The 13244-nt window shown below is 37.0% G+C and overlaps 1 protein-coding gene and 1 long non-coding RNA gene across 2 annotated transcripts; both read left to right on the top strand.

Moving 5' to 3' along the window:
• Nucleotides 1–600: 600 nt before the first annotated feature.
• Nucleotides 601–4218, top strand: LOC130569859 (C-type mannose receptor 2). The gene is made up of 8 exons (XM_057359756.1): nucleotides 601–659; nucleotides 747–773; nucleotides 889–1281; nucleotides 1370–1720; nucleotides 1795–2169; nucleotides 2255–2626; nucleotides 3231–3614; nucleotides 3806–4218. Exons 4-8 carry the CDS (start codon nucleotides 1669–1671, stop codon nucleotides 4216–4218), a joined length of 1596 nt encoding a protein of 531 aa, XP_057215739.1. The 5' UTR covers nucleotides 601–659; nucleotides 747–773; nucleotides 889–1281; nucleotides 1370–1668.
• Nucleotides 4219–5242: 1024 nt separating this feature from the next.
• Nucleotides 5243–12731, top strand: LOC130570594 (uncharacterized). Its single transcript, XR_008964982.1, has 6 exons — nucleotides 5243–5253; nucleotides 5378–5454; nucleotides 5627–8318; nucleotides 8479–9520; nucleotides 10063–10412; nucleotides 10781–12731. It is a non-coding gene; the product is annotated as an uncharacterized LOC130570594 (long non-coding RNA).
• The last annotated feature ends 513 nt before the right edge of the window (nucleotides 12732–13244 follow it).

Raw genomic sequence — 13244 nt, 5'->3', positions numbered from 1 at the left:
CTGAATGTCTCTTAAACAGTTGCATGTATTTTTCTAGTAAAAAAATATTCTACAGAAAAGAAATGTGAGAGATTAGAAGTGGTGCATATTTTTTAAATATGTAGATGTAATCATTTCAAGCAATTTAACTTTTAAAACTATAAATTACTGGAGTTATTAAATAAGATCTAAACAAAATAGTATGGATGAAGCAAAAGCAATGTTAGTACTTATAGAACCTATGTATACACATACACTCATCCAGAAGACACTTAAGGTCATGAATAAAAACTGCACTTTTTAAAAAACAAAAAAAATAATTAATTAAAACAAAATAAAAAAAAAAATAAATTTTTTATTTTTGTTTCAGATAATGACTGTCAAATTAAAAAATGTGCTGATCAAAACAACATCAGTCGCACGTTAAGATGTTGAAATGATTCTATAGAGAGAATTAAAACAAGGGTTGTGTAGAACAATAGGGTTAGGCCAATAACAGCCTATTAAACTCAAACGCTGTACATCTGATAAACGGAACTATGTGATTAAACAGGATTTGTGATGCCAGGATTTACAGTAAACACCCCTCCCACATTTTGGCTTTATAAAACAAGGTGGTGTGAATGAAGTCTGAAACTAAAACAGCAAACAGGAGCAGAGACAAGCTTTCAAACCCAAAGGTAAACTTATAGCCTCGTTTTATTATAGCAAATACAACTTTGAAAATAAATAAGTATTTTTAAAATGTTATTCTGTTATTCCAACAGCTATGTTGCCACTGCTTCTTTTATCGGGTGAGCCAAAAAATGTCTTTAAATGTCTCCAAGAGCTGATATTACAATTATTTATATCATATAAAATACAACTATACAACCAATTCATTTCATTCCCAAATTCTACCTAAAACAGGGTTTATCGCCTTGACCTTGTGTGTTCCACGTCAGTATATCTTTGTGAATGAGAACAAGACATGGACAGAAGCTCAGAGCTACTGTAGAGATAAATACACTGATCTGGTCACCACTGAAAATGAAAAAGAGACGGTGCAGTTACTCAACACAGTGAATGAATATAACTCCATTGATCTGGCCTGGATTGGACTCTATGATGATCTGGACAGTTGGAAATGGACTCTAGAGGACAGTGATTTCTTCAGTCAGGGACAGAAACAGTTCAGGAACTGGTATAAGGAAGAGCAAGGGAATTATGGAGAACAGAATCTGTGTGTGTACATGTATGCATACAATGGGATATGGTATACAGCAAGTTGCTACTACACATTATCTTTTATCTGCTATGACGGTGAGCAATTATAATAATATAGCACAATGAAAAAATAAGAGATCAATTTCTATGAAATAACCAACCTCTTACTATTTAATGCTTACAGGAAGACAGAATGCCAGCACTAGTTATGTTTAGGTTTATCACAACAAAAACTGGTCTGAAGCTCAGAGATACTGAAGAAAAAATCACACAGACCTTGTCAGTATCAGAAATGAAGCTGAAAACCAGAAGATCCAATATTCAATCAAGAATTACTATTACGGGGCTGTTTGGATTGGTCTTCTGTACAGAACTAGATCTTGGTCAGATCAGAGTAACTCTACATTCAGTAACTGGAGGTCAGGAGAGCCGAATAATGCTGGAAACAATCGAGACTGCACTGCTGTGTCATTCAGTGACTCAATGTGGACGGATGAAAACTGCAATTATCAGTTACCTTTCATTTGCTACAGTGGTGAGTACATGTGTGTTTAAATGCCAGAATTTTCTAAAATTATGGAATGTTACATTTAAACACATTCTCCACAGTGTCCTCTGTGGCATCATCCCGTCAGTATCACTTTATCTCAGTGAATAAGAGCTGGTCTGAAGCTCAGACATACTGCAGACAGAATTACACTGATCTGGCCACCATTGATAACATGACAGAGATGAACAGTGTGATGAACACAGTTAATGGGAGTTACAATGGCTCAGCCTGGATTGGACTATATGATGATGTCAACAGCTGGAGATGGTCACTGGATGATGATGATTTCTATCAGGAAGGAGAGAGAGAATTCAGAAACTGGTATCATCAACCAGACAACTATGATGGAAATGAGCTGTGTGTTTATATGAATTATGATGGCAAATGGTTTGATTCATCATGTGACTACACGCTGCCATTTGTTTGCTATAACAGTAAGAACATTTCATTTCTCATGTTTGCTTATAATTTAGTAAGATAATGCCTGAGAACATATATTTGTTATATTTTATAACTTAGGAAACAATAACACACACAGTTACATCGGAATTTATGACAGAAGAAGCTGGACAGAAGCTCAGAGATACTGCAGACAATATTACACAGATCTTGCTAATGTGAGAAACCAGACAGAGAATCAGAAGATCCTGGAGAGTACAGGTGGTCAAGTCTGGATCGGTCTGTACAGGAACAGGATTTGGTCAAATGGTCAAAATACCAAATATCTAAACTGGAGACCAGAAACTCCATATTCACACCCACAACCAGATAATGGTTATTCTGTTTACGGCGAGTGGGGTAACCAGCACTGCACTGCTGTGTCATTGAGACATTCAGGCAGATGGACAGATGAGAACTGCTTATCCAACAGACCCTTCATCTGCTACAGCAGTGAGTTTTTGTTTAATACTGTATATTTTTGTTTTGGTCGGTTTGTTTTTGTAACAGTCTCATGGGAATTAGTGACATTGTCACGAAATGTAATCTATTGATTCGTGTTCAATTCATAGACAAGAATTTCCCCATTTTTTTCGTGTCACCCAGCACAATCTACCATAATTTAAAACGCTATATCTTTTATTTGTATAAATACATATGACGCAGTCTGACGGGAATTCGTAGGCCACCAATTTCATGAAGTGGCTCATTCGTGTGAATTTCTACAATCACATTCGTACGTTTTATTATAATTTGACTTTGCCCCACGAAAAAACTGTTATTTTATGTTTTTTCTGGAGCCCCAGCTGCCAGAACATTTCTGTTTTTTTACAGGATTTTTTTACTGTGTACGACTTTCTTTGATATTAGGTCATAAATATATATAGACACGTGGTCTGTGTATTGAAAGTCGTGTTAAGTGACACAAATAAAGTTTGTGCTGACTGACACGAAAAAAGGGGGAAATTTATGTCCACAAACGCAAATCAATTGATTCTAAATTTCTTGCCTATACCACGAACTGCCTTGAGACTGGGTTGTTTTTTTTAATTTACAGGAAACTGCACACAATCATCATGCAGTCCCCGTCAGTATCACTTTATCTCAGTGAATAAGAGCTGGTCTGAAGCTCAGACATACTGCAGACAGAATTACACTGATCTGGCCACCATTGATAACATGACAGAGATGAACAGTGTGATGAACACAGTTAATGGGAGTTACGATGGCTCAGCCTGGATTGGACTGTATGATGATGTCAACAGCTGGAGATGGTCACTGGATGATGATGATTTCTATCAGGAAGGAGAGAGAGAATTCAGAAACTGGTATCATGAACCGGACAACTACAGAGGAAATGAGCTGTGTGTTTATATGTGGAGAGATGGAAGCTGGTTTGATTCATCTTGTGACAATTCGTTTCCATTTGTTTGCTATGATGGTAAGACACTCAATCTAAAAATGTACGCCTGATTTTTTTTACTATGCACAAACCTTTAATGAATCAAGGCTTGAAGCTTCTTTAAACCAAAACTTTTAATCCTGCAGTATTCTTAAAACTGTTTTGTATTTTTATAGATGCGTGGATATGAATTGATTGACCAAAATTCACTAAACTTTGTTGTATTTTAGGACGAGGAAACACCTCCCAGAGGTATATTTGGGTGAATCAGCACCAGTCCTGGAGTGAAGCTCAGAGATACTGCAGAGAGTTTTACACAGATCTGGCCATCGTGAGAAATGAAACAGAACATCAACAGATACTGAACGTTACAGATTCTAATGATTATTATGGGTGGATTGGTCTGTACAGAAACAGACTGTGGTCAGATCAGAGCAACTCTTCCTTCACATACTGGCTGCCAGGGACGCAATATGTTTATCCACAACCAGATAATGGTATAAATACCCCAGGACTGCAGGGAACTCAACATTGTACGGCTGTGTCTTTACAATCTTTTGGCCAGTGGACAGATGAGAGCTGCTTTGAGCGTTTGCCTTTCTTCTGTTATGGAGGTGAGATCCTCCTCCCTTCCAGATCTTAAAATAAAAGCTTTAACTTCACACTGTTTACATAGAGAAGCAAGCAGGATGAAATCAATTGACACTAGAGCAGTGGTTCTCAAACTGTGGTACATGTACCACTAGTGGTATTTGAAAAGACCCCGGTGGTACTTGAGGTGACACGACAGAAAATTAAAAACTCTATATTAATTTACATTTCGTGTTTTTAATACAATTTCGAAAGTTTAATACGCCTACATGATTGATAAATACGGAATACATCTCAGCCTATGTGCAATTTTAAAATAGTTGTATGAATTATTGTTGTTTATTTATCATTGGTCGATGTAACTTTCAAGTTATTCAAAATTAAGTTTCTTATGTATTTCTGCACTTGAACCACTTTTGAAAGCTGTTGATATTGCTGTAAAGTGCTAATTCAACACGCGTCTGCATCTACTCGAGGTTAAATCAATGAAGCGCGCGTTGCGATGTATTTTTGATTTGTCGCTTTGACCAGAGCCTCTGCAGTAAAGTGTAAGTCTCTGTTTGTTATATACAGCTGTTCTCTTGATGTTAAAGTATAAGTGTATTTATTTATCTTTCCACATTGTTTGTCTTTAATATAAGTTTTTAGGCTTTCTGCAAGTCCCCACAAAGTCAATAAATCCCCCATAAGAGTTTACAGAGCCCTGTTTAGTGCACTACAGAAAAGTGTTTTGTGTCAACTATTACTGCTGACTAACTTGAAAACATGGAAAAAACATGTTCTTTAGTTTGAAAACAGCTGGTAAATAAAGTGTTAATAATACATTAGAATTAGAGGACGAGATGTATAGATAAAGATTCACAGCTCTACTATTAATTTGAATGTTTATTCACATGATTTTCTGTGGCGGTCATTAGGTGGTAGTTGATCTGAAAAGTTTGAGAACCACTGCTCTAGAGTAATTTAAATGGTATTGTTATTTGAATAGTAAATTCTATCTTATGACATTAACTTTGTCTTTTTTTTCTGTTTATTCTCTGGTCAACATGGTGATGATTCTTTCAACCAACACTTTCAGATAACTATGGTATGTTTAGTGTTCTTTTATTTTCCAAAATGTGTTTAATAATGCAAACAGACTTCTGTTTTTCATGAATTTTTATGCTAATGTGTATATAATATTTACACTTTTTATGGTTTTTACTGATCAGTGGTGGGACTCAGACTGCAAGTTACAAGTGAAGAAAATCTGTCAAAGTCTCGGATTGAAGAACTCGTGATTATAAAAGTGAGTAACTACATGTCAGTGTAAAACAATTACCTCTTATGATTAACTTATTTATTTTTACTATATGTTTTGTTGTCTCGCAGATAATAAATAATATTTAATACAGATAATAAATTATTTCAATAATCTATCAGGAAAAAGTCGAGAAATATCTTTAAATATTATGTTTCAGCTCCAGGAAGAATTTAAAAGACGTGGACTTCCCAGTAACTACACCATGAACCTGAGAAACTATCATAAAATTGCTCCGTGAGCGATGACATCACACACATATACATTACTGCAATTTTTATCTAACTATCGCTCCACTTCTGCATACCTTTTGCAATACTATGAATGTATCTGATTTAGTATGAAGCTTTAGACAAATATCGGAAAGAGTTTTATTATAAATACTTTGTCTTTTTTATTGGTGAATAATGTTTAATATAGTCAACCCTGTTGTCTTTAGACATTTTTATAATTATATATAATTTTATAACAGTAAGAATTAAAGTGATCAAAAACCTATACATATAAGTACACATGGAATATCTTATTTAATCTAATTTTTAATCCAAATCTAATAAACTGTATGTTTGCAACTGTATCATTTGTTGTATGTATGCAAACCTACTCAGCATACTGTATCCCAAATACATTGCCATTCATCTTCCATTAAACGACTACTCATTATTGGGACTACCGAATATTAGGAGTACAAAAATTATGCCGCAACCTCAGTACATTCTAAACATTGCTCTGACTCTGTGACATTCATAAACCTGTTTCACAAACCTTTCGTGAAAATAACAAGTCATTTGTAGGTTACACACTTCACTCTCAAGAACACAAACAGACGTACAAGGAAATATAAACTTACATTTACCTGCATTCAGTGCCGGCAGAACCAGTTTTCAAATGGGGGCTGCGACATCACTACACAGTTATGAATTCATGCTGTCGTTATTATGCCTCACAGTGATTTACTAACATAACAAAAATCTCTGATTTACATTTGCACCAAGGCTGTTCTAAAATGAAGGCAACTTCATTAGCTATACCTCCTGAGATCATTTGTTTTCACCAAAGACAGCATCACGTGTGTCCAGAGCAGAGAATTCAATCCCAGAAAGCAGTGCAGCAAGCTTTGTGAAAAATCTGTGGGTAATAACAGTGATGAATAGTGCAGGAGAAAAACTGATAAATATTATGCATTTAAAGGAATAGTTCACCCAAAAATCTAAATTATGTTATCATTTACTCTTGTCATTTCAATCCTGTAAAACTCTCTTCTGCAGAAAACAAAAGAAGATATTTTGAAGAATGTTGGTTACCGAACCCATTGACTCGCATTGCTTTTGTGTCCATACAATAGAAGTAAATCACTGTAAAAAAATGTCCATAAATGTAACAGTAAAATACTGTATAAATGCTACAATACAAAACTAGGGGTGGGCCGATCCAATACTCAATATCGATATTAGTCCGATACTGGGCGAAAATTAGTGGATCGGATATTGTAGAAGTCGGGGAGTACAATCCGATCCAATACCATCAGTGTGACATGCCGTAAAGCGCGACATGCTCTGAGCGACATGCCGTAAAGCGCGGCGATTAGAAAACGTGGGTGATAGTCCATCGTTAAAATGTCAGCTGTTTGGAAATACTTTACAGTTAAAGGAGAAAAAAGCCAAGCCGAATGCAATGTGTGCAACGTAAGCATTTTTAGAGGTGGCAAAGTGGGAAACTATAATACGACAAATTTGATAAAACACTTGCATAAACATAATCTAAAGCAGTATGAGGAATTTATGCAGACAACCAGTGCCAAGAAGAAAAGTGTTCCGCAACAACAAACACTACAGGAAGTCATTCAGAAGCGTGAGAAACTTCCCCCCGAAAGCAACAAAGCAAAGCTGATAATGGAGAAAGTGACGGAAGGACTCTTAAAACGTGAGTCAGTGGTTTTGTGGCAGTTTTAAAGGTAGGGAACCTACTGCTATCTCTTAACATCTGAAACTTGAAGTTTAACCAAATATTTTAGTTTACATTGCAAGTATCTTTTTGTTCAGGAACTAAATCCATTTTAAATGGTTATTTTTATGTGTTTATGTCTTTTATAGTTCAACCAAAGAGGTTACATTTGAAAAATTTTGTGAGTGCCTTACTGTACTGTGTTCTACTGTACATTTTGTGATGGAGGTAATTTATATGTTTTAAGTTAATTTATTATACTTAATTTATGGTTTACTTTGAGTGTTGCGTTACATCCAGTACTTTGTTGGAATTTGCACACAGTTGCACTTTAAATTTAATTTTGTATGTTTAAGTTCATTTTCAATAAAAATCTAAACTTAAGTCTTAAGTCATGTTGTGGGTTACATATTTCAGTTTTTTGCACAGTAGAACATTTGAGCTCTGTAGAACATTTGTTGCACAGTTTAAGCATGATGCTTTTTGTATGGCTGACAAATGTGTTATAAACAGCTTAATTGATAAAAAGGTCGATGGAGATGGTATTGGATCGGTATCGGTATCGACAGATACTCAAGGTTATGGTATCGGTATCGGATATGAAAAAGTGGTATCAGCCCAGCCCTATATAAAACTGTATTTCACAAAACGTGATAGCCGTAGAATTTACAGTGAAAAACTGTATTTATTGTAGTTATTGTAGAACACAGTTCGAGCTGGTGATTTAAATGTGTTTGTAGCGAGGAAGGCGGGACGAGAGCCGTGGGGCAGGAAGGCGGGGCCGGTGGCGTGAGTGATAATGAGTGTCAGCTGTACGCGCACCGGTCCCGCATGCCTCACGGGGAGCTAGGGAGCATAAGAGGACGAGCGACGGGACTGCCGACGAGAGAGGACCGGGCCCGGAAACTGTTAAGTTTTATTTATGTTTGTGTGGCCGGCAGTCGACCGTGAGGTGGCTGCCGGCCTTTTACTTCAGTGTTATTGTTTGTTTATTTTTGATTAAAGTTTGTTGTTTAAATGTTCGCCGGTTCCCGCCTCCTTCCTTCCCTACATTGAACTTTGTTACAGTGTTAAACAAGAGAAAGATGCCAAATATAAAAAGCGGGAGGGTCATGAGGACCAGGATTAAGAATCGTTGCTTTAAGGTATAGAACCTTTTTTCTTAAGAAAGTTCAGTATGAGACACAAAATCAAATGCATTTTCTTATTTATTTTTAGTTTCGCACTCAAAATCTGGCTTAAGCACACACGTTCTTATTTAAAATAATATTTTTAGTATTTGGAATGGCTTCTGTAACATTCCCTCTCGTCTGTAAGCCACGCCCCCCCAGCATCAGCGTTTTCTCCCAGTTTCACCCGCTCCCTTTCACCTGGACCTTTAACACTACAAACTACACTCCCCGTAATCCCTTGCACCCGATCCACCCATGATTGCACTCACACCTGAACCTCATCCCCTGAACACTATATATGCCATGTCTTTTGTTGTGTTCTTTGTCTTTGTATATTGTCAGTTGTATTATGCTGTGTACTAGTTTGACCATTTTGATACCTGTAAATGTTGCTTGTCGAATTATATTTACCCGTGGATGTTACCTGTTATTTATACTTACCTGTGGATGTTACCTGTCGTTTTATTACTCACCTGTGGATGTTACCTGTTAACTGGATTGTTTCACCTTTACGACAGCAGGGCTTTGTGGAGGACTTTGCCGTGATGCTACGGTGAATTGGGACGCATAACATGCTTCCCGATGGGATTCAATGATGATCAGTCTCATCCGGTATGGCCTAGCTCATGCAGAAGCGAGAGCCATTCATTTCCAGGATGAGACTGATGAACTCAACCACGGATCTGTCCCGGAATTCCGAGGACCGACACAGATCGGAGACCTCACCCAATCCCATCAGAAAGCATGTATTGACTGAGCGATCATCTCAATCCACCCTATGGCAAACGTCAAAGAAGTCCTCCACATAGCTCTCCAGAAGACGACCGTCTTGGCAGAGCTGGTACTGGAGAATGTCCTCTGGAGAGGTGAAGCCGAAGTAATCCATTTAGGAGGTCGAGTCTTCTGCTACGGGATCACCCACGGAAACACAGACGGAGGTAGGTGTCATGTTATCAGGAAGGAGAGAGAGAATTCAGAAACTGGTATCATCAACCGGACAACTATGCTGGAAATGAACTGTGTGTTTTTGTTGAAAGATGGAAGCTGGTTTGATTTATCATGTGACAATTATTTTCCATTTGTTTGCTATGATGGTAAGACACTCAATCTAAAAATCATGCCAAATGACTTCTTAAAGTACAGTCAAAGTATGTAAACTACACATTTATAGGGCCCTTACGAAAAAAAATAAGGATATGCTGAAAAATAATAATGGAATTTATCCAATAAATACAGTTCCATATCGAGTGCTTATATTTTTCAGTATATGTAAAGCAGTAATTCCTTTATTATTATTTTGTAATATTGATATACAGTAGCCTACTGTATATTCTGTATACAATGTATTTTATATATTTTCAAATGTATTTTAAATGATTTAATATACTAAGTTTATATGGAAATGGATGATTCATTACAACCAACTTGCTAGACCCACATGTGGATGTGTATTGATTAAGTAAACTTTGTTGTTTTTTAGGACAAGGAAACAGTCCTGGCATGAAGCTCAGAGATACTGCAGAGAGTTTTACACAGATCTGGCCATCGTGAGAAATGAAACAGAACATCAACAGATACTGAACGTTACAGATTCTAATGGTTATTATGGGTGGATTGGTCTGTACAGAAACAGACTGTGGTCAGATCAGAGCAACTCTTCTTTCACATACTGGCTGCCAGGGACGCAATATGTTTCTCCACAACCAGATAATGGTATAAATACCCCAGGACTGCAGGGAAGTCAACATTGTACCGCTGTGTCTTTACAATCTTTTGGCCAGTGGACAGATGAGAGCTGCTTTGAACGTTCACCTTTCTTCTGTTATGGAGGTGAGATCCTCCTCCTTCCCAGATCTTAAAATCAAAGCATAAACATCACACTGTTCAAAGAGAAACAAGCAGGATGAACATAAATCACACTGTCTGTCAGTAAATTTAGTAACTTTTTATGTGACCATTTTTCTGTTTGTTTTCCGGTGCAGTTTATGATCATTAATCCAACTAGCACAATCAGATAAATATGATATGTCTTGTACAGATTTGTGTTCTTTTTGTACAGATATCTTGTGTGAATAACTTTTAAAATTCAAAACAACATTTAACTTTAATGCATCTTGTCACATTGTTTGTACATACGTGTAGTCTATTTGTAAGCATGTACGTAACCATATTTTTGTTGTGTTTTTCTTACCGTTTAGTGGTGGGATTGCGAGTGAAATTTATGAGGGAACTTGAAGAACCCGAGGTGACAAAACAGAGATCCACAATTCTTAGAACTCTCAGCCAGTCAGAGTGAGCGCCGCCGAATGGGCACTTGAGACCAGCATACGAGAGGCCAGTCCGTGGCGTGGGAAGATAGCAAGGCCCCACCAAAGGGGAAGTCCCAAACTCAATGTCCACTCGAGGTAAGGATTCAAAAGACAAGGCACCCGTGAAAAGGTATATCCCACCTTGTTGAAATACCCGTTGCACTGTAAGGGTCCACAGGGCAGAAACACACTTCCACTTGGTGAGAACACACTTGAAAACTGGTAATAACTCCACTTGACTGAGAATTCTCCGGCAACAGGAATCCTTCCACTTGATTGAAGAGATGCTTAAAGATCGGGAACCGACCGCTTGGTAAAGCACCCACTTGAAACCGGAACTAATCACTCGACAGCAGTCACTCCCTCTACAGGAAACCTCCACTTGACAGGGTAGGAGCTAGAACACTGGAACCAGACCACAATGTAGATTTCTCATGAGGACTAGGTTTGTGATCGCTGGGTAGACATCATAAAGCAGCGGAGACCCAGAACTGCACCAATAACTCTGGAGCCAGACAAGACAAGGTGAAAACTACAAAACTGATTTTTACAAGACTAGTTTTAGCAAGCCAGTAAGCGATCAACCAAAAGGGTATTAACTCTAAAGGACTGACACGGGACAAGTGAAAACACAGGGAATATGAAGGGACGGAATCAGAGAAGGAAACGAGTAGCCAGCTGTGAAAAGAAGAATCAAGAGTAGATCCAGGTGAAAGCAGGGAAACCTAATGAGGAGCTTAACAAGGTAACAAGAGGGGTGGGGTGAAGCACGCGGACTCCGAACACGTGGCGAGCTGTCAAAACAAAGTCACATGTCCGATATAACAAAGACAGAGGACAATAAGGAAAAGAAATAGGAAGTGCTAGACCCGAGACCTGACACTATACATTAGATCAGGATGTGTACTCCCATCCTGCAATACTGGACATGTATCAGATTTGACAAGATTATAATATAATACTATGTGCTCACTTTTTGAACAAAGGCAAAAACATTTTAGTTTCTTTTGTTTCTTTTATTGCTGAAATTGTTTGATAGAATCTATACAGTTGTCTATAGCCATAAATATCACTATCATAAATAACAATCTGCTGAAGGTCCTTATAATCTCTGTCTTTTGATGTAAATGATTTTAACATGCTGTTTGTAATGGAGGTTAGAAAATACATATACTGTGTGTCCATCAATATATTGCCACAAGTCTTTAATTATATGGCTCATTATTGGGATAAGACAAAATAAAAAAAATTAAAAATATTGTTATTTGATATGCAGTGCTGAAGCAATGTCAGTACATTCTCAAAATGGTCGCTTTCTCCCGGCATCCCTCCTGACTTATAGAAACCTCTTTCACAAAACTCTTGTAACCTTGTAACCTTGTCGGTGCAGTGACACGACGTCCACCATACATAAGTTCATAAACAGATGTACAAGGAAATACAGTCAGATTTACCTCTATGCAGTGGCAGCAGAACCAGTTTGGGTGGGTTGTGAGAAGACTACATAGAGAAGTGAACTCTTGTTGGCATGATTTGGAACTGACATTCGATAACAATCATTCAATAACATATATAGTAATAATATGAATGTATGCTCTAGTGACACTCATATGCAGAGTTCCCAATTGCTGTTTAAATGATGCCCTGATTTCCATGTGAACCAGTACTGGAATAAAAGCCATGCCACATACGAACACTGACACTGCATTTCTATAGGCAAATAAATCTGTGTCTGCACTGTTATTACAAAATAACAAAATAAAGATACAAGTGGCTATATGACTATTCACAATGTGAAAGTATTGAGTGTCTTAGCTTTTAAAAATGCTTGCTGTACCATAAAATAAAAATATAACACAGTTTTTAACAAATATGGGTTTTAAAAGTAAAAATAATAAATGCACTTAAAGCACTTATAATCTCTGTCTTTTGTACTGTAAATCATCCTTTTAACATGCTGCTGGTAAATGAGGTTAGAAAATTAATGTTAAACTAAAAAATATGTTAATAATGTGTGTCTTTTATTCTCCTGTTTAATCCATAAATATAAACTACACAACAACAAAACATTTAATGCATGTATGTTTTTAAGTCAAAGTTTAACGTCAAGGCAAGACTTCTTTAAGACAACAACAAAAAAATCCTGCACTGGTAGCAAAATGTTTGATTATTTTGCATTGGCATGCGAATCACATATTCAGATAATGGTAACACCTTATCAGCAGATTAATGAAAGTATTTTCCTGCTGGGAAAGCGTGTTACACTAGAAGAAAAATGTATAACCAAAGTTGACCTCAAATTAAGAAGAAATGTACGTTACACACACACACGCACACGCACACACACACACAC

The sequence above is a fragment of the Triplophysa rosa genome, linkage group LG19 (assembly GCF_024868665.1).
Source record: "Triplophysa rosa linkage group LG19, Trosa_1v2, whole genome shotgun sequence".
Lineage (NCBI taxonomy): Eukaryota > Metazoa > Chordata > Actinopteri > Cypriniformes > Nemacheilidae > Triplophysa > Triplophysa rosa.
This window is presented reverse-complemented; position numbering and strand designations above follow the sequence as displayed.